Here is an 18193-nt window from a genome sequence, read left to right as displayed (position 1 = left end):
GGCACCACCACAAGGTACCAATGTCTGCCTGGCCATAAAGGCTTGGTGTCTTCAGGGTGGCTAAGACACGAAGCCCAACCTGAGATGCCCAAGAGGGGGCTGCTCTTCAGCCATGAAACCTCCTTCGGGGGGCTCAGATCAGCTGCCAGAATACAGAGGCACCCAAAATCCTTTGCTACCTCTGAAGACCGTGACAGGATGGGGACCAGCCCCAGTGAGACCCACCAAGAAGGGATCCCAAAACAGATGAAGGAGGAGGTGGGTCTCATCCGCCCCTGCATGCTCGAGCCTCATCAACAAAGCTTCTGAGCTGCTGTCTTGGGTTTTGGCCACCAAATGGCAGGAGATGGATGTTTCCCCACTTGGATGCACACTCCGTCCCCAGGCTCAGGTAGGGAGGTCAGAGCTATCTCCTGAAGAAGAGCTGTAGTGGGGGCTGGATTCCAGCAGTTTTCCCTAGGGATATGGGACCTGCCTCTCTGGGTCACCCCAGTACAGGAGCAGGGAGGAAGCCCCCGAGGAGGTCAGTTGGTGGCCAGGCTTAGGCAATGTGTAGTCATGGAAGGGAGCATGTACCCACATTCCCTTCAGGAGCATCCCAAGGCATTGTAACCAGTGTCTATCTCCTCCAGGCAGAGCAGGGTCACGTTTCCAGTTCTCTGCCCTGCACTCTGACATTGACCCACGGGCAGGAGGTGTCTGAAGACATCCTGAAGGTGCCCCGTGAGCTGCTGCCACCCGTCTCCCTGCTCACTCCCCTTCCTTCCCTCTATGTCGTGTCCCCTCCTGAGGGTCCATAACCTAAGGATTGTGATTCCCCACCCCATTTTCTGAAGGCAGACACCGCAGACTGATCCCTGTCCAACCCCAGTTACTGAAGCTCTGCTTGCCTGACCTCCATCATATCTGTCACCACCTCCCTGTGCAGAACAAGAGGTCTGGACACGAACACCGTGCTGGAGGTACATTTCCTGCAGTGGCCTTGCTGGTGTCTCATCCACCTCCAACACATGGACACAGCTCACAATGCACCTGCCTTCAGACCCTTCCTTCCCTCCCTCCCTCCCTCAAGGATCGGGATCCAAACGCAACCTCCTGCAGTCTCACATCTCGCACACAACACCACGGATGGCTCTACCCAAAGAACAGGACCTGCCTCCGAGGGGAATCACATGGAGCAGATCCCAGCTTATCCCCACTTTTTACAGAGGGAAAAGCAGGGTAAGAGACCTCCCCCCCGGGACGTGCTGGACCCACAACAGGACCCACAGCTCCGGGGTTTTATCCCTACCTGAATTTGCCCTCCTTTCCCTGAATTTTCTCTGGAACTCAGACCTCGCAGCCTCAAAGTTGTCCAAGGAGGAGACCCTGCGGAGGCTGTGGAAGCTGCCCCCGGGCCGAGACCGAAAGAAACCCCACGCAGAATACGACCCTCGCGGGCCCACCAAGGGAAGCTCTTGTTTCGGGGACGAGTGTTGCAGAGTGGGGTCAGCCTCCAGGCTCGGCCTCCGCTCCTTTTCCAGGAGGGATTCGGTCTCTGACTGCACACAGTTCTCCTTGGGCGATGTCTTCAAGTCCCTCAAAATCAGGGAGTCACCACCAGGCTTTAAGACAGCCGGGAGAAAGCGGTTCATTAGAAGGGGTCCCCATGTGCTTGGGGGGGAAGGAGAGGGAGCCGGGGGAGGTAAGAGGAGGGGCAGAGGGCTGGGAAGCGCTGCGGTTCCGGAGGTCGCCTCCAACTGGGATCAGGACCTGCAATGGGGCAACCAAAACCCCAGGGCCTTGGCAGCTCCCATCTCCTACCAAAGGCTGGGGGATGCATTGCGAGGTGATGCTGCGCAGCTGGGAAGCAGGCCAGAGCGAGAAGAGAAGAGGAGACCCTAAAGGATAGGCTTGCCTGGAGCATCTCCATGGTGTCCCTACATCCCACCACTGGGTATGCCCTTCCCTCACCTGCTGCAAGAGCTCAGGCCACCACCAAGGGTGAGGGTTAGTGCCTTGGGGTCCTGTGCTGGTGTCTGTATAGGGGGCATGCTGTGCACTAGGAAGCACTGGAGGAGCTGCTGGGCTCCATATGTGGTCCATCTTCTCCTACAGCAATCCCCAGCCATTGCTAAACCTTCTGTTTCCCTGGAGACCTAAAGAGCTTCCAGTCTTTAACAACTCCTGCAATAGGATGCACAAAGCAGCCAGCTTCTGGAACAGAAACCTAGGGGTCTATGCCCGTGCCAGCTATGGCCAAGGGAGGAAGCGTGGCACTTCTCACCATCCCTAAGGACCTTACTGCTTGGTTTGGAATTGGGTGTCTGGAGGGGTTGGCTGCCCCTGTATCTGCTGGGCTGCCCCAACTTGACCAAGCTCCACCAAAGCTGATCCACGGTGGATCATCAGGTTGTCCTCAATGCACGTCTTCCATTGCAGTGCCCCATGCAGCTTCAGCCTGGGGGTACCCAGAGACTTGAGCACCACTGGTGTCTGTAGGAGCATCATACCCAGAGCATGCAGCAATGTTACATCTTCAACGTGCCATGAGCACAACAGCCTCTGAGTAAATGGGCACCTTCCGTCTCATGTATCACAGGTCTGGGAAGCAGCTTTGTCCAGGCTGCCTGGATCCATCCAGCACAACGGGAAGCTGGCGCCTGGGGATGCATTAGCAGAGCAAAAGCCTCTGGCCCACAGCCCTGTGCCTTGAGCTACAGCACTTCAGAAAACAGCACGTCTTTGCCCGGAGCACTTTTGACAAGCCACCAAGAACAGCCATCTCTAAAGAGTTCCAACCAACCTCATGCCAGCAATGCCAGCACCGCCCTCCATCGCAGACAGCGCAGTCTTTGCTGGAGGAGTAAGGAGCCAGAGCTGCTTGCTCCCTGCCAGGAAAACATGGGAATTGTGCCCTGCAAGTCCCTGCTCAGAGCAGGCTCCAGTCACCTGCAGCCATCACCACGTCCCTTCCTCGAGGTGGGAACACTCCTTGGAGCTCCGCCATCAAGAATAACCTGCCCTGCAGAGCCAGACCTTCCTCCCGGCTTCAGAGCTCAGCACCTCTCCCGCTCCCCCCGCAGAGCAGCACCATCCAGCTCTTTCCCATGCCACCAAAGCACCGCCGCTCGCTTCCAGTCCATGCTGGGCCCTATGCCCAGCACTGACCCAGCACCGGAGCCCCTAACACCGAATACGGCCCGAGCCACAGCAGCCGAGGGACAGCGGGATGGGGAGAGCGGAGGAAGAGTGCTGGGACCTGGCTTAGGTCAGACAAAGCTACGGTTACCTTTCCATAGTCAATGGCTACTCCATCAAACTCACTGGTGGGCAGAGATTTCCGCTGGACTTTGAGTCGCCGCAGGGACGGGAGACTACACTTCAACCTCCTACCTTGACCTTGTTAGAAAGAGAGACAAAACACAAGAGACACAGATGTAACCTAACTGCATGCGACGGCTGGAGCGGGACGGGGCTCTGGCAGGGGAAGAGGCTACAGAAGACTTTGGGTGGCTTTGGGGGACATGGCCCTTCCTTCTCCAAGGCACTCGCTATTCCCATGCCATCACGTTGCTCAAGGCAGAGCCTGACCCGGCAGAAAGCACTGCTGGGCTGCAGGAGAGTCCCCTAGGACTACAGGCACAAAGTGGGAAAGGTGCAGAGCATCCCTAAGCCAATTACAGAGGTTAAAGCTACTTAAAGGATTTGGACCTGAAGGAAATCGAGCTTCTAAATCTCCTTGGTGGGGAGGAAAAGCAACACTAAAGAGGTGGTGAGTTAGCAAGGAATTAGGAAGTTCTAGCAATTCTGGCCCTGGCATTGTTCGGGATGCTGGACAAAAGAGGGGGGGTCCCTTGCTGCCATCATGGGGACTGGGAGACCATGGGGCAAGGAGCTGGGAAAGAGGTTCAGGAGGAGAAGGGACCATATGCAGACACGAACTGGCAGTGCCCCCAATGGAGACACCCAATATAAAGTCACTTGAGCTCTTCTAATGCTGGTCTATGGAGAAGACTGCAGCAGAGTGAATGTGAGCATCCTGCTATTCATGGCCTAGGCCAGCACCAGTTGTACTCACTGACTGCACCAAAAGTGGCCTAAATCCTGGAGCACATGGGATGCTCCACAAGCTCCCCATAGGGGAAAAGCAGAGGGGACAAAGAGCCCCAATGCTGCTCAGACATCCCCAAAAGTGCCACTGCCAATGGGGAGACCCACAGGAGTTCCCTCCGCTCACCCCATCTCCAATGCCCAGAGCAGATTTTCAGCTGGAAGAAGCAAAGGAGCCAACATTCCCTGCACACCAAAGAGCCAAGGAGCAGCAATGCAGCTGCCTATGGCCGGGTAATGGAAGACTGAGCCTGAAAACCCGTGCACGAGAGATGGATCTGGCCTAGCACCAGCAGCTCTGGACTTCCCAACACTCTGTGGGATGCACAGTGCAATCTCCAATGCACGGGAAAGCAACAGGTACCCTTTTATCTGGGTGCCTTCTGCACCCCATTCTGCATCCCACCCGGAAGATGGATGCATCACAGTTCAACACATACTCAGAGCTGAGGGGGCTGCAGAGTTACACTGGTCATAGAACCATAGAATCAACTGGGTTGGAAAAGACCTTTAATAGCAATCAAGTCCAACCATTGCCAGCACTGCCAAGGCCACCCCTAACCCATGGCACTGAGGCCTCGTCTCCACGGGGTGTGAACCCTTGCAGGGACGGTGCCTGCAGCCCTGCCCTGGGCAGCCTGTTCCAATGCCTGAGCACCCTCTGGGGCAGGAATTGTTCCTCAGCTCCATCTAAACCTGCCCTGGTGCAGCTTGAGGCCGGTTCCTCTTGTCCCATCCCTTGTTCCTTGGGAGCAGAGCCCAGCCCCTCCTGGCTCCATCCTCCTCTCAGGCACTTGTAGGGAGCGATCAGGTCCCCCCTGAGCCTTCTCTTCTCCAGACTGAACCCCCCAGGTCCCTCAGCCCTTCCCCATCACACTGTGCTCCAGGCCCTGCACCAGCTCCATGCCCTTCTCTGGCCCCTCTCCAGCACCTCAATGTCTCTCTTGTAGTGAGGGGCCCAGAACTGAACACAGGATTCAAGGTGATGCTGGAATTTAACTGGTACTAAAGCAACACACCCAAAATACAAATCTCACCACTTCACAGACACAGGAACACATGCACAGGCTGTATATACATTCACACACATATGGCTGTAATTCCCAGATGCCTGAGGATACATAAAACCTATCCCCACGCAGAGCATCTCTGCTGATACAAGCACCTCAATGGCTCCAGGGGGTGGATTTGCATCGAGTATATTAAAGCTCACATTACCACACCAATACAATGGGCAGGGTCCCCATCAGTGGTCACAGGACCATTAGGGCAGCCTGTTCCAGGGCTCTGCCACCCTCAGTGGAAAGGAGTTCTCCCTCATGCTGAGGTCCATGATACCCTGGCTCCAGTGACTGGCACCAAGGGCCATACAACAGGAGCTACAGCTCTTCCTCCCATGATCAGGTCTGACATCTGCATCCCTGGGTATCCACATCCGCTTGAGCACCTCACCACAGCTTCCCTTTGATCCAGCCTTCCCAAAAAAGGGAGTTGGAATTTTCCACTCCAGGATGAGTTTTGGAACAGCTCAGAGCCGGGGCAGAGCCACCCCAGCACTACCATCCTTGTGCCATTCTCCCGCAGCGACATCCCCATAGCCATGACATCAGTGACACCAGATGTCCCCTGGCCCTCGCATTGACTCCACACACGGGTCATGTCCCCTTCCAGCACCTCCTGCCTGCAGGCTGCAGGGGCACCGTGGCTCAAACATCCTTTTGTCACCCAGTTTTGGCCGGATCATTCCCTGTGCAGAAACACAAACCTCTGCTCCAGCGCGCGATGCGGGGCTCAGCCCCGCGGTGCATCCTCCAGCCCTTACGGGCTCCTTTGAAAGCCAAGGGATGGGGACATCCCTGCGGATGCCGTCACCCACCTCTGTGCCAGCTCTGTGAGAAGCGCCGGTGCAGGCTCCGGCCGGTGCTCTTGGCGATGAGCTGCGCCAGGTCCTCGAAGTTGAGGATGAACATGATGACGGCTCCTTCCTCGTTCTTCACCGGCACCACATCCACCAGGCAGCGGAAACAGGAGGCTGCGGAGCAGAGGCTGGATCAGGGGCTCTGCACAACCACCCCCCAGCACACAACAGCTTTAGGCCTTTAAAGCACTTGGGGTGCAGTCCCTGCTGATGGGGAGCAGAGGGTTTGGAAGCTGAGCCCTGGGAAAGGGCTGTATCCCTGCAGCATCCCAGCTCACACCCATCACATCTTGCCTTCAATTGCTTCTGGTCCCAGACAGTCATTTATATTAATGTACTTGAGAGCAGCAATTAAAAGCAGGTAATTAAGAACTCACAAAGTCTCAGGTACCGGTTTAACCTCATTAAGCATCCTGCTTGTAATCATGCTGCAGCTAATTACCCTTCAATTACCAGGCAGGTTTTGGGGACTGGCTTCATCTGTCATGGATGTGGGCAATGGGGGTGAGCCTGACCCATGCCCCATCCCAACACTGAGCAGAAGGATGTGGTGGGATCAGTGTGGTGGTCCCCAAAGACATCCCCTAAAGGCACTGGCATGGAGTGGTCCATAGGGAAACTGAGGCATGGGGGGCACGTGGGCTGGCTCAGTGTCCTGGGAATGAGGGGGACTGCATGGGCTCCTACTCCAAGCCTCTGGAATCATAGAATCACTGGATAGTTTGAGTTGGAAAGGACCTTCAGTTCGTGCAGTTCCAATCTCCCTGCTCTGACTCCGACCAGTTCCAATGGGAGCTAGAAACGATGGAGCAACCAGGTACCAGTGGCACAAAGCAAAGCACCTCCTTGCACAGCAGCTATCGCCGGCTGCGGATCCCTCATCTCGCTTTTCCCTGATCACCAGGGATTAGCGGCTCCATCCCGCTGCCATCCCGCTCCGGTGCTCTCCCGCTCTCACCATGGCTCCATATCAGCCTTCCTGTGTATAGTTTTAAGGAGCTCAGGGCCTCCTGTAATCAGGAGCAGATGGCCGGCATCGGGCAACTTCCAAAGCTGCCCTGACGTCAGGGATGTGCACATCCACACACACACACGTAGAAGAACGGGAAAGAAACGGATATGGGAAGATCTGTTTAAAGGGCCCGGGATTATTTCTGTCTTTCTTTCTTTCTTTCATCGTTGTTCACCGCAGGGAAAGGAAATCCACTTAAATGTGTGAGCTGGGGAGGAGGCGGGGGCATTCCAGCACACAAAGCTGGTTTGGAGGGATGCGCGGGCACGGGATGGGAAGAAATGAGCCCTTTTCCCTCGCTTTTATAGAAATGTGGAATGGTTTGGATTGGAAAAGGGCATTAAAGCTCATCTGGATCCAACCCCTGCCAACGGACCAGGGTGCTCCAAGCCCCTGTGTCCAACCTGGCCTTGAACACTGCCAGGGATGGGGCAGCCACAGCTTCTCTGGGCACCCTGTGCCAGCGCCTCAGCACCCTCACAGGGAAGAGCTTCTACCTTAGATCCAACCTGAACTTCCCCTGTTTCAGTCTGAACCCATCACTCCTTGTCCTATCGCTCCAGTCCCTGATGAAGAGTCCCTCCCCAGCATCCTTGTAGCCCCCTTCAGATACTGGAAGGCTCCTGTAAGGTTTTTATGGATTAATAGGTGTGTGGTGCCCTTTAAGTGATGCGGAGTGAGGTGTCCTAAGGTGGTACATGCCCAGTGGGATGATGCGGTGCTATCCCTGGGGTACCACGGCTCTATGCAAGTCTGTACCTGTGTGTGTGATGCTCGGTGGCACTGGATGCTTCCTACTTTGTTGCGTTATAAAATGAGCTATTTTCCCCCCACAAGTGACTCTGAAGCATCACCAACTTCCCAGGGACCCGCATCCCAGCATGGTTCATTGCCGTGGGCAGCCATCGGTTCCATGGACTGGGAATCCTGACTTAGATGGCCTCATCCTGCTCACATGCTCTGCCCTGCTGCATCCCTTTGCTTCGCTTTTCCTTCTCAAACCCCTCCGTGGTGGTGGGAAGGGATGGGATCTCATGGGATCTGGGTCCCGAGGTGGTACACAAAGTGTTAATCCCCTGCCCATGCTGAACAGCTGTAAACTGGGCCCAGTTACAGCCTGGTTGGAGGGATATAGGGAGCAGCTGGGACATGGTTTGGGCTGGGTTTGGGAGGCAGCTGGTGCCTGGTTTGATCCTGAAAATGTGGGAGGTGCTGAGCCTGAGTTATGGCCGCTGCTGCACACCCCCAGGCTGATCCTTTCTTAAATAGAATAGACCTAAGGAAGGGACCTATAATGATGATCTGCCCAGTTCTGGGCTGTTAATTCAACGTGGGACTCCCTAAACCCAGGGGAATCACCCCAAAAGTGGCTCTGCCAGGCACAGCCCTGTGTGCCAGGAGCTTGGTGCCTTGCTCAGACCTGGATGGCACCGAGGGGACGATGGAGCATCAGGTTATATAGAATCAGAGAACCCCAGGCTGGGCTGGGTTGGACCTTATAGCTCATCCGGTTCCGACCTCCTGGTCAATGGGGGCGGGCATGCCAAGCCTCCCCATTTTTCCCCCCCAAAACTGGGCACCCTGCTCCCATCCCCATTCCTCAACCACTGTCCCCATCCGTCTGCCTGTCCCTTCCCTTCAGCTGTTCAGCTCCATCCATCTAATTTTATCCAGCCGCCAAATGATCTCCTGGAGCAGCCTCGGGGGCATTCACAACCTGCAATGAGCTCTGTGGGGCTGCTGCACCCCCCTCCAGTGGGAAACCCAGCCTGGGGCTGTGAAAAGGGCTCCTCGGCAGGAGGGGTGCAGCAGGGATGCAGCTTTGGGGGCTCCCCCAGCCAGCGCCAGGGTGCTGAGGCGCAGGGTGCCCAGCAAAGCTGCCCCATCCGTGTTCAAGGCCAGGATGGATGGGGCTTGGAGCAACCTGCTCCAGTGGAAGGTGTTGGAGTGGGTGGAATGGATGAGCTTCAAGGTCCTTTTCCAACCCAAACCATTCCATGGGTCTATGGGATGGGTTTGCACGGGCCCATTCCCTAAACCCCTGGGCTGGGTTTGATCTTCCCAACCCACAGCCCAGCTCCCCCAGGCTGAGCTTTGTCTTCTTCTTCCCAACCCATCTTTGTCTTCTGACCTTGATAAAAGTGAGCATTTAATAACATTAAAAATGTCATCATCGGGGGCCCTCCCTCCCCGGCTCTGATCCGCGGTGGTTAATGCCTTTGTTGGGATCATCAGTATGAAACTAATCAACAGGACATGGGGGTTTCCGAGAGCAGGACACGAACTGCATTGTTATGAATATTAAAATCAAGCTATTAATCTGCCCTCCCAGCTCTTCCCGAGTCCTTCCCTCCCCCCGGATGGGAGATTTAATCTGCAGGGTCTCATGGCACAGTGGCTAAATCTATAGTGGTATTACATAAAGAGGCAGAGGAGAGGGGCTGGGAAGGGCATGGGGACAAGGATGCGGATGGGGCTGCGCGGCAAAGCCAAGGAGATGCTTGGGAGGGCTCAGCCTTGCTCCCTCTTGTCCAAGGAAAAATCAGTGTCAGGGCTGGGTAGAGACTTCAATGGGAAGCGCAGATTGCGGGGAGAGCCTATAGCAAATCCTGGAGGTGGGATGGAAAATGATGGAGGTGGGGGCTGTGCTGGTGGGAGATGGGGCGCCCTTGGGGTCTGGTGTGCACCATGCAAGCTGGCCTCTCCCCAAACCCAGACAGGGCATCAGGAGACTGAAACCCACCGTGACACCAGACCAACCATTAATGGTCCTTGCAGCAACCCCCAAAGGGCTACGATGACCTTAAGAAGTAATGGTGTGAGGATGGGGGTTATCCCTGTGAGGTGATGAGCAGGGATCTCTCTGGTGAGAAGCAGCAGCAGGGGGGGAAACCAGAGTTCTGGGTGGCTCAGGGTACCCACCAACAGCGCAGCTTCAAGGAGGATGCCTCCAAGCACACTGGGATGTTTTGGATGCAGACGGAAGGATGCTCCGATGCCCAGGAGCCAAAAGGGGTCCTGAATCAACACAAAGGGTTGGCAAAATGCAGCCTGATCTCCTTGGCACAGAGTGAGTGGCCACATCCAGGCCCATGGTCCTTCCCTTCCTAAATCCCTGCTGGCTGCAGGAATCAGTCCAGCTTAATGCAGAGCTGTGCAGCCAAAGCTGCAGTGCTGACAGCAATTCCCAGGGCTGTCCTGCCATCCCAAGGACCCTGTCCCCATGGCATATGGGGCCATTGGGAATGTAACAGCAGTGAGGATGGGGATGGAGAGATTTGAGTGGGATTTTGGCTCTGCTGGGGCAGGGATTTCAGGGAAAAGCCTCCTGGGAAGCATGCAGGGGGTGCTGGGGATGCTCTGGGCCTGTCCCTCTGTTCTTGGGACATCTGGTCCAAGCACAAAGCATCCGAGGAGCAGCAGAGGATGGAAAACGTGACCCTTCCAGCTTTGTGCCCCAATTGTGCTGTCCATGGGGCAACGGTGGTGCTGAGGGTGGCAGAATCGGCCCCACAGCTCGGGATCTCCGGGAGCAGAGAGTTTGTCATTGCAGGGCGGGATGTTTATAAGTCCCAGTCTGGAGTTGGGCCATTGTGTGTGTCCTTATGGAGGTCACAGCCCGGCTCTGCTGAGCCTGGCCCTTAAAGGCACACAAAGCAAACAGCCCCAGCTTGGCTTAAACCCACACGTTTGAGCAAGCCAAGAGCTCACGGCCGTGCCTCCCAGCCAAGGCATCCCCTCCATCCTGCCCTGTCTGCCCCATGGATGGACAGGGCTGGATGAATCCCTGCCTGCCTCAGCCAGGGCTTCCTGGCAGCGGTAGCTGGAGAGGCGGTTGCTGTGCCATGGATGTGCCCTGTGCTGGGGACAAAAGGGATCTCTAAGGTCCCTTCCAATCTAAACCATTCTGTCGTTCTACGTCACACGAGTCCTGCTGTCCCCTTTGGGTGCAGTGGACACCCAAACCTGTGCCTGCCTGCCCCACAACTGCCAGCTCAAGCACCCCATGGGTGCCCCAATCCCTCTGCAACCTTCCCCCCTCCTCCTGGACCTCTGGGGGGAAAGCCCAGCTTACGGCACCAGTGTAATGAGTTTGCCAGCCTCATCCCCATCCCTAATCCCTGGCCCCAGGGGACCGGCACAAACTGCTCCATGGGCTCGGGGATGGAGCTGCTCCACCAGCTGCTCCGCCTGCCTTGGCCCCACGTCTCCTCTTTCATATTCATAAGCATCACATTCATGCAGATTAAGTGCTGCCAGCTGCTGCTCGGGCCGTGCCAGCACCGTGGTACCCAGCACCTCTGGCCGCCAGCCCCCAGTGGCTCTCGATGGTCGCTGGGCTGCAAAGCACATCACCCTCAGGGGCTAAAACCCCATCCCTGCTTGTTGACGCCAGCCTCTTGGTGTCATCTCCATGGGATGCTCAGCTCAGGCCTGGCCACAACGGGGAGCGTATCCCTGGGGCTGGTGGCTGTGGATGCTCCTGATGATCCCATAATGACCCTCCCAGCTGTGTAGCATCTTGTGAGGAAATTAACTTTTCCCTGATCTCCCAGCTTTGAGCCGGGGATTAGAGCCCACACGCGCCATGGCCGGGCTCTCTCCTCTTCCAGAGGCTGCTGTGGCAAGGAGGGACAACTGCCCTTGTCGTCCCACACTAGTACTTGTTCTTGACTCTGTTTTGGCTGCCCAGAGCTGGGCTCATCCCCAGCTCCCCTGTTATAATTAGCTGATGACACATGGGACGAGGACAGAGCAGCAAGGCTGTCCCTAGGGACACGCATCACCCACTGCGCAGCATCCTGCTGCACCCGGACACCCACGGCTGCCCCTTTCCCTCCCTCCATCCATCTCTTCATCCATCCCTCCACCCATCCCACCCTGGCTGTGCCGTAGGGGCTCTGACGGGTGGATTTGGGGTATAATATAGCCTCTGGCCACCAGAAAAGCAAGGAAACAACCCTGGGAGCCGCAGAGCCGGGAGTACCGCAGTAATAAACAGCAGGTTGAGGCGGGAGATTGGTGCTGCTGGCATGAAAAGGAGGACAGGCGGGTTCCGAGCCTCCGCTGGTTAATTAAGCAGCAGCTCCCTATAATGCAAAGGCCTTTTCTTTGCCGATAAGACCCATTTATAATGGGCTGAGCGGTCGCAGACTGAGTGCTGAGGGGGAAACAATTGGAAAGCAGATTGCTGGTGGGGCTGGGGTTTAAAAATAGACACGAAGGGCTTGTTTCTGGCTTCAGTTTTCCCCTTTCTTGTTAATAAAGAAGAGAAGAAAGCGGCTCAGAGCTGCACCGAGAGTTTCCTGTGGCCTAGAGGAAGAGCAGGGCTCTGAGGAGAGCACTGAGCATCCCGCCAGCCAGGTGCGAATGCTTCAAAGCAGGCTTTGGATCAGGCTCCCAGCTGAGCGGTCCCCATGAGTGGATGGGGAAACAATCCCGAGGGAGGGGAACAGGGCTGCACATGTCCTTGCTATGGCCATGCATCCACATTGGGATGGACCAGGAGGACGGGATATACCCACTTCTCCTTGTGCGTTGGGCTCCAGTGCAAATCACAGCGGCCAAGTGGGGATGCGCAACCAAGCCCTGGCCCTGCTTCACCCGGGAAGAGCCTCCATCAGGGAGGATGGGAGGAAAATCCTATGGGAAAGGCAGGCAGTGAGCGGTGTGATGCAGCCCCGCCACGTTAACTGTGCGGGTTAACGCGCAGGGTGCTGCCAGAGGATAATTCCCGGGGCTGATACACTGGCACCTGGATGCCAGCCCGGGAGATAGGGTCTGGGAGGGAGGCCAGGACACCCGTGCCCCAGCCCGGAGATAGCGTGCTGGGCTGGCAGCCAGGGCTCCTGCCTTCTCCTTCCCTTTGCTTCCAGTAGTTTCTCCTCCATCCTGCCCCTGCAGGGTGCAGCCCCTTGCTCAGCCCATCATAGAATCAGAGAATGGGCTGGAAAGGACCTTAAGATCATCCAGTTCCAACCCCCTGCCATGGGCAGGGACACTTCATCCCAAACCATGTTGGCCAAGGCCTCATCCAACCTGGCCTTGAACACCGCCAAGGATGGAGCATTCACAACCTCCCTGGGCAACCCATTCCAGTGCCTCAGCACCCTCTCAGTAAAGAATTTCTTCCTTAGATCCAATCTAAACTTCCCCTGGTTAAGTTTGAACCCATCACCCCTTGTCCTTCAGTCCCTGATGAAGCCATGGGAAAGCTCCACAGGCTGAAAAAGGGGAATACTTCCTATTTTAACCTCTGTTGAGCACTGGATCTGCAATCCCCACCCCCGGGAGCCGTGGCCACTGCTGGTTTGCAGCATCAAGCACTCCATATGTGTTTAACTTCCTGCAGCATTACCACTAATCACTCGTATGTGCCATCAAAGCTTCATTTTCATCCCAGCGTAATTCCATCTGTGCACGCACAGCCGCCTCCTGCTCACTGCAATGGCAGCTCCGAGGCCGTCGCCTGCGCCCGCTTTTGGCAGGGATGAAGGGTCAGTCTCACCTTGTCTTGGAGCACAGAGCAGGAAAACCATGCCCCAGCCTGGCTCCTCCGTGGGCTTCCCACTGGATCCTCATTCGTGATGCAGGGAGTGATGCCATTGCGGCTCCGGGAGCTCTGAGCCATCACCAAGGGGCTGTAAATGACCCCATTCCCAAATAATCTGGCAATAATCGCTGAAGGGGGCTACAAGGATGCATCACCAGGGACTGTAGTGACAGGGCAATGGGTTCAGACCGAAACAGGGGAGATTCAGGTTGAGCATAAGGAAGCTCTTCCCTGTGAAGGTCCCTTCAGCCCCAACCATCCTGTGATTTCTAAGAACAACTTCCATCGCTTGAGGTCCCCATCACGGCAAAGATGGCTCCATCCCAGTGACAGCCCCCATGGACAAAGCAATGCCCTGATAGCATCAAACCCCCTTCACACCCCACCACCAGCTCCTGGCACCCCAAACCCAGGCCAGGTGACACCTCCCAGCACCAGCTCATCCCATCAAGCCCCTCTTACTGTCTTTGCGGTAGTAGAGGATCTCGAGCTTGCACTCCTCGGAGCCGAGCAGGGCCTGGGTGAGCTGCGCGATGGAGCTCTTGGTGGTGTCGGGGCCGGTGAGGAAGTCGCAGGTGCAGGGCTGCTGCATCACCTCCACTCGGGAGTAACCAAACATCTCGCAGAAGCCGTCGTTGCAGTAGATGATGGCACAGTTCTCCATCTGCGCGTTGGCGATGAGGAACTTGCGGTCTGCAGGGAGCCGGGAGAGCACCAGGCTTAGGGAGACCCATAGGGATGAAGGGCAGCCCCATCATGGATAGAGGGTGCTGAGGCTTTTGGGTGCTACCAGCTGTGGGGCTTATACGGGGACACTGGGTAGTGGAGCCCCCCTACCCTGTGCTGCTCTTCTGAGAGGAGAAATTCCCCCAGTTTCCCTGATTTCATGTGAATTGGTGGCCATGGGGACCCAAAAGGGGATCCCCATTAAAGCCAGTTTCTGCTGGGGTTGGGCCAAGCCACACAGCCTCACTGCTTGCATGCGGGGACTCGCTGCTGTCTAATACATGAGCAATCTGTCCCCGGCTGGCACTGCAAGCAGAGGGAAAAGCAGCAGCATACATCTCTCCCCAGGAGCTCATCAGCGACCTGAGTTATCTCTGAGACTTCCCACCTTGGCTCAGATGACTGAAGGCAAGGGGTGAGAGGAGGAGCGAGCGTGAGGCTCAGCTCCATGGGGAGCCAGGTGAAACCCATCACATTAATGATTCTCCTTAGGTTTTCTAGGATAATCCTGCCTTTGGGCTGCAGCTGAAATCCAACCCCTGCTGGGCCCTGGCACTCAAGGAGGAAAGGGCTCAGGTGGAGGAGAGGGGAAACTGAGGCAGGGAGTGGTGCCACTCCATCCCCTCCTGCTGCTGCAGCCGCTGGGCTGGACTTGCTGTCATGCCCAGCTCACGTCATCCAGCCCAGACGGAGCCGCTTGCATCCTTATCCTGGGGGAGAGCCAGCCTGGAGCTTTGATTTGGTTCCATTTTCATTGATCCGGTTTCATTTCCATTGATTCCAGGGAATTCGGGGGGGGGGGGGGGCTGGGCTGGGGAGGACCCTCTCTGGGACAGCTTTGCTGGGATGTGATTGCGGATGCTGATGTGATGGATGCTATGCCCCCCCCCCCCAACAGCATCTCCCTCCCCCGGGCTGGGGCCGGAGGCAGGTCAGGGTCCGTCTGGAGGCTGCCTCCCAGCGCAGACCCCAATTAATCTCCTGGATTACCCAGGAATGGCATCTGCAGCCTGCCTGCTCCAGAGCCGCGCTCCAGCCGCGTGGGGAATTCCTCCCGGAAGCGGGAGAACCCTGCCCGTGCTGTGGCACCGGGATGCGGTGGGATGGGGGGGACCCTTGCCCAGCACGTCGGGGCTCTGCCTCATGTCCCTGCATTGTCCCAGCCTCCCAGTAAAACCAGTGACCCCAGTGACGCCGCACAGAGGTCTCCTGTTTCATCCCCTATGGCATCGCTTTGAGGTGGGGAATTCCCACCCCAGCACCTTTCCGTCTCCCATGCAGAGCTGACACTGGTGCTGCAAACAGCACAAACCACCCTGGCCAAAGGTTTCCCAGGCTCCTCTTCCCGATCCTTCTCTATCCAAACTGCTCTGCCTGCTGGAAGGTGGCACAAGGAGGGGACCTTCCCCCAAAGCCCTGCTATTGAGGGATGCTGTGAGCGTTTTCCCAGCACCACGGGCCGGATCCAGGCTGGATCCAGGCTGGGCTGGTGCAGGATAGGATTTATGGGGCTGCAGGGGGCTGGAGCCATGCTGGGGATGAGACCAGGGCTGGGATGGGAAGGAGCTGCAGTCAAGTCTCCTTGGGGGTATTTTCACCCCTGGTTTGCTTTCCAGCCCTTGCCCCCATGGCACTGGGGCTCAGCACCGGCACTGAGAGGGAAGTATTGGGCCTCCCCCCTGCACCCATGGGAGCTGCAGGGGGGGTGAAGGCACCCACGGGAGCACGCCCTGCCCACGGCAGCGATGTGGCCGGGGGGTTCGGGGTCTCCCCGCACTTTTCACACCATGAAGCTGCCGAGGGGGAGCCGGGGGTGATGTGTGGGCAGAGCCTGACTGGTGCCTGCTATGACTGGCAGGATGCGGGCAGGGATGTGGGCAGGGAGCAGGCAGAGTGCAGGCAGGGAGCAGGCAAGGTGCAGGCAGGATGCAGGCAGGGAGCAGGCAGGGATGTAGGCAGGGAGCAGGCAGAGCACAGGCAGGGGTGTGGGCAGGGATGTAGGTAGGGATGTGGGCAGGGAGCAGGCAAGACACAGGCAGGGCACAGGCACAGTGCAGGCAGGGAGCAGGCAGGGAGCAGGCAAGGCTCAGGCAGAGCACAGGCAGGGATGTGAGCAGGTATGTAGATAGGGATGTGGGCAGGGAGCAGGCAAAGCACAGGTAGGATGCAGGCAGGGAGCAGGCACAGTGCAGGCAGAGCGCAGGCAGGGAGCAGGCAGCGAGCGGGCAGGGAGCAGGCAGGGATGTGGGCAGGATGCAGGCAGAGCGCAGGCAGGGAGCAGGCAAGGTGCAGGCAGGGATGCAGGGGCCTGGCTGCCGCCCCGCTGGCACTGTCGCCTCGTGTTGCCCCCGCTGCTCCTCAGCCGCCGCTTCCCAGCGGGAGCTGATAGGAAGCAGGGACAGTTTTTCTCGCTCCCGTCCCCAGGGTCACGTCACTCACAGCCGGGGCGGGCGCCATGGGACCCCCCCTGCAAGCGGCGCACGGGAGGAAACCCACAGCGCACCCCCGAGCACAGCTTTTGGGGTGCCCCCAGTGCTCCCCCTTCCCTCCTCCCCGGCTGCACGGGGGGGACCCAACCCCATTGGGGTGCGCAGAGAGTGGGAGCGGGACCCCTATTCCCACCCCCCAAGGCGCTCCCCGATGCTCACGATCCCTTCACTCTCTTTGACGTGAAAACCAGCCCCCAAAATTCACATAAAGGGATTGCTCCGAGCAACAGCAAATGGCAACACCTCACTAGGGACGGCTGCCTGCGAGCAGCGCGGAGTTGAAGGCAAACAGGCAGCGAGCCCCGTAGGGCTTTTGGACCCCCTAAAAGCCCTGCCCGGGGACCCCCCCAAACCCCGGGGACCCCTTCCCTTTGCCCCACGCTGTGTGTGTGGGGTGCGGATCTCCCCCCCCCCCGGCGTTGGGACCACTTTTTGCCCCCCCTTTGTCGCCCCGTCTGTAACCGCGGGGCTGTCGCCCACCCCTGCGGGCTCACAGCGACACTGCCCCGGGGGCACCCTGCGGCGGCCCCGCTCTGCCCCTTCCCTGCGCCCCGAAGCCGGGGGGTGCGGTACTCACTTTGCCCTTCAAATTTGCGGATGATGGTGTCCAGGTACGTGTTCTGAGGGGCCACATGGCCCCGCCGGACCGGCATCGCGCCGGGATGCGCCCAACTTCCCTCGGGAGCGGCGGCGGAGCGCGGCGCGGCCCCGGAGCGGCTCGGCTCGGCCCCGCTCCGCCTCACCCCAGCGCTGCCCAAGCTCTGGAGCGGAGCCGGCCCGGGGCTCCCATGCTCCCGGTGGCCGGAAGGGGGAACCCCGCAGCCCGCCCCGCACAGCCCGGCGAGGATGAGGATGGGGCGGGGAGGGAGGGGAAGAGGGGGGGGATAAAGGGGGGAGGACCCGGTTGAAAGAGGGAGAAGGTAATGGAGTAAACTAACAAGAGGAGATCTCCCCAAAGTGCTTAGTCACCGCTCCCCGGCCCGACGGAGCCCGCAGCACCAACAGCTGCCCCCCCCGTACCCCCTTAGGACTCCCCGGTACCCCCCCGGTGTCCCGCAGCATCGGCCCCGCTGCCTTGGGGTGCCCCGGGGGGGAACAGGCGGGTCCTGGGGGGCGAATGTGGGGTCCTTGAGCGGCTGGGAGTGTGGGGAGGGAACTTGGGGGGCTGGGACAGGGGGTGCTGGGGGGGGATGTGGGGGGCTGGGAGAGGGGGTGCTGGGGGGAGGGATGTTGGGTCCTTGAGGGGCTGGGAGGGGGGGTGCGGGGGGGGATTTGGGGGGCTGGGACGGGGGGTGCTGGGGTCTGTGGGATGGGGATGGTGAAGGAAGGTGCGGGTGAGGTGCAGGGGGTGGCAGAGGAGGGGGTGCAGGGGAGTCGGGGTGGGTGCAGAGGTGGAGGAGGAG

General features: G+C 58.3%; 1 protein-coding gene across 1 annotated transcript in view; it reads right to left on the bottom strand.

The window, feature by feature from the left end:
- The window catches only part of KCNH6 (potassium voltage-gated channel subfamily H member 6), a gene marked incomplete at both ends in the record, with an annotated part of 30134 nt that extends 12691 nt beyond the window's left edge, over window positions 1-17443 (bottom strand). The window contains 3 exons of the mRNA XM_080633390.1: window positions 5969-6124; window positions 14038-14268; window positions 17368-17443. Coding sequence (XP_080489516.1) covers window positions 5969-6124; window positions 14038-14268; window positions 17368-17443 — 463 coding nt within the window. The remainder of the gene's footprint in view (window positions 1-5968; window positions 6125-14037; window positions 14269-17367) is intronic.
- Window positions 17444-18193: the final 750 nt, after the last annotated feature.

The sequence above is a fragment of the Psittacula echo genome (assembly GCF_963264785.1).
Source record: "Psittacula echo genome assembly, chromosome: 23".
NCBI lineage: Eukaryota > Metazoa > Chordata > Aves > Psittaciformes > Psittacidae > Psittacula > Psittacula echo.
The sequence above is the reverse complement of the archived record's forward strand: the minus strand, read 5'-3'. Positions and strand labels throughout refer to the sequence as shown.